Source organism: Triticum dicoccoides, chromosome 2B (assembly GCF_002162155.2).
Source record: "Triticum dicoccoides isolate Atlit2015 ecotype Zavitan chromosome 2B, WEW_v2.0, whole genome shotgun sequence".
Taxonomy (NCBI): Eukaryota; Viridiplantae; Streptophyta; class Magnoliopsida; order Poales; family Poaceae; genus Triticum; species Triticum dicoccoides.
The window spans coordinates 306,273,534-306,276,457 of NC_041383.1; the positions used below are offsets into that span (position 1 = coordinate 306,273,534).

At 50.2% G+C, this 2,924-nt stretch overlaps 1 protein-coding gene across 3 annotated transcripts in view; it reads left to right on the forward strand.

Moving 5' to 3' along the window:
* The first annotated feature begins 922 nt into the window (after positions 1–922).
* LOC119363582 (peptide-N(4)-(N-acetyl-beta-glucosaminyl)asparagine amidase-like) overlaps positions 923–2,924 on the forward strand; it is a 15,748-nt gene continuing 13,746 nt past the window's right edge. Inside the window, exons 1-3 of one of the 3 annotated variants that reach the window (XR_005174090.1) lie at positions 923–1,168; positions 1,258–1,425; positions 1,512–1,682. Coding sequence is in view for 2 of the 3 variants with exons in the window: in XM_037628952.1 (XP_037484849.1) it covers positions 1,031–1,168; positions 1,258–1,425; positions 1,512–1,682 (477 nt within the window). In the remaining variant the exon portion in view is untranslated. The remainder of the gene's footprint in view (positions 1,169–1,257; positions 1,426–1,511; positions 1,683–2,924) is intronic. The other 2 variants (XM_037628952.1, XM_037628953.1) reach the window with 2 other exon arrangements.

Genomic DNA, 2,924 nt, shown 5'->3' on the forward strand with positions numbered 1-2,924 from the left:
TGGCAAGGGCAGTATAAGGGCCATGTCAGGGCTTGCACTGTCATACTTGAGGCCGTGGTGTTTCAAGATCTCTGGATCTGGCACTCTTTCTTTGGCATGGCCGGATCACACAATGATATCAACGTGCTTCAGTGCTCGCCGGTGTTTGCTAGGCTTGCCGAAGGCAACAACCCACCGGTGAACTTTACTGTCAACGGCCACACATACGACAAAGGATACTATTTGAATGACGGTATCTATTTTCAGTGGACCACTATTGTCAAGACAATACCCAACCCTGTCGGAGAGAAGAGGAAAAGATTTGACCAAGAGCAAGATAGTGCTAGGAAGGATGTCGAGCGTGCCTTTGGTGTTTTGCAATCTCGATGGGGCATCGTTCGGTATCCTGCTAATACCTGGAGCACGCAGAAACTGTGGGAGGTGATGACTGCTTTTGTGATCATGCATAATATGATCGTAGAAGACGAGCGCCCAGAACGTCTGTATGATCAAGGGTTTCAGTTTCAGGGTGAGAATGTTGTGTCTGAGTATGGAGTAGCGGCAACGTTTGAACAGTTCATCCAATTTCATGAAGACATGCGTGATCGTGCAACTGCAAAATGATTTGGTTGAGTATATGTGGGCTCATGTTGACAACCAATAGATGTATCTTCTTTTATTCGTTTGCAAAACTATGTGACAGCTATGTGAGATCTTTTTATTTTCATTTGGCTTGTGATAAACTGTGCAATTTTATTCGGTCCAAAACAATTTTATTTTGTCAAACTTTGCAATCATGAAAAAATGAAGGTCCAGACAACCACGCCGGCACATATGAGTCGGCGCGTTGGGTGTCCTGCATTTAAAACAGGGCGGACGCCGGGCGGCCGGCCGACCCAAATGTACAAAAAGGGGAGGAAATCTCGGTCCGTTTGGACCGCCCCGTTGGAGTTGCTCTTCGGCCATTGCCTTTCGTCCCACCTGTCACGCAAACCTTTTGAGGCCTTGATAGTGGACTACGCCGCGACCTGGTCCACGGAGAGATAACGCCATGGTGGCTCGCAGGTTCGTAGTCCGGCAGGTCCCCGCCGACGAGGAGCACACGGTCGAGTACGACACGGAAGACGGACTCGACGTCCTCCGGTTTCAGATCTTCTCGCTCACCTCCGTCCCGCCCGACCTCCAGAAGGTTCGATCCCCGCCCCGACGACACACACTCCGCGATCATCCGGGTGCTTTCGCTCTGCTGTTCGCTGATCCGGTGTGGTGCCCGTGCAGATCGTAGTGGAAGCGGATGGCTCCGTGGTCGACGACGGCACCGACCTCGAGTCAATTCCCGAGGGCCTGTGCCTCATGTCCATTTACGAGGGGGAGGACGCGGACGCGGCTTCGGCGGCGGCGCCGGCGCAGGAGAAGTCCGACGAGGAACTGGTGAGGTTGATTGAGGTGCAGTTTCCCAGACCACTCACACCCCGCGATCATCCGGGTGTTTTGGCCCCGCTGTACTCTGATCCGGCGTAGTGCCCGTGCAGATCAAGGTGGAGGCGGATGGCTCCGTGGTCGACGACGGCACCGACCTCGAGTCCATTTCTGAGGTCCTCCGCCTCGTTCCCGTCGGCGAGGGGGGTGACGTGGACGCAGCTGCGGCTGCAGCTGTGAGGGCGCAGAAGAAGTCCGACGAGGAGCTCGCGAGGATGATTCAGGTGCGGTTTCGTTATGACATCCCTGGCTGTATCGGATGGTCTAGTGCGGCATGGAATTGGTCCAAGGGTTGGTCCTGGTCAGTGTGCAAATTGATCTGGTAATCTAGTTCACGCGATGGCTTTGGAGTTTGGAGTTTGGGTTGGACTAGGGTGAAACATGGGCACTGCATTTTACCGCATTGCAGTTTGGATGGTATCGGCAGGTCTTGTACTGTTTACATTTGTTAAAGATCATTTCTGTTTGATTGGGCAGTGAAAAGGGCAAGAGCTATGCTCGATTTTCATACCTGCATCTGTTCAAACTTGCATAAATGTAGTTTGAGGGCAGCAAACAATTGCATCCCTTGTTTAAATACTTGAGTACTTCACCTAGGGGAAAAGAGAGAGAGAAGGAAATCCAAACATCGATCCCCTTTTGAACATAGGAATAGGATGTCATGAGTCATGACATGCTAAATCATACAGGAATTGGAAACACTGGAATTGGTAATAGAAGTTGTTTGATTGCTCCACATGATAAACACATTTTCCAAGAGGGCTACCCTCTTCGCCTACGAAGCACTGACATGACGACATGGATATGGCGATATGGGTACGGGGATACGGGATAAGGCAATTTCCAGAAACAGCAATACGGCGATGCGGCGAGTATAGATAAATAATTAATAAAATGGCATGTTATAAAGACAAAGAATAATTAAATGCATGAGATGAGATCAAAATACTGCCCCATAAGTTGCATCCATGCCTCGTTTCATCAAGTCCTCGTCTCGATGACTGAATGATCATCAATTTACTGAATCCTCATGGTACTTGCAAAATACATCATATGCTAGTATTAGAATTTGAAATATACATAACACTTGAGCATGAAAAGCTGAAAACAGTAAAGACGTTGGCTCGTAGCTTGCTTACCCAATGATACATGCTTGATGCTTCCCAGCCTCTCAACTGAAGATTGGCCTGCAGATGTCATTGTCAGTATTTCACTCCCTAGCACTAGCTGCAACATCAGCAGGTCAGCAGCAAATCATAGTTGATACAGCAGAGGCCAGCACCCAGTGCCCAGCTGCAGCTAGCAAGCACGCACACAAGTACAGAACAAGTACGCAGACAGACACACCAAGCACGAACGCACGCCGCAGCAAGCACACACACAGCCAGCACGCACGCACTCGGCAGGAAGCACACACAGAATCAGTACGCAGCAAGCCAGCAAGAGTGGGAGGACCAGACACCACG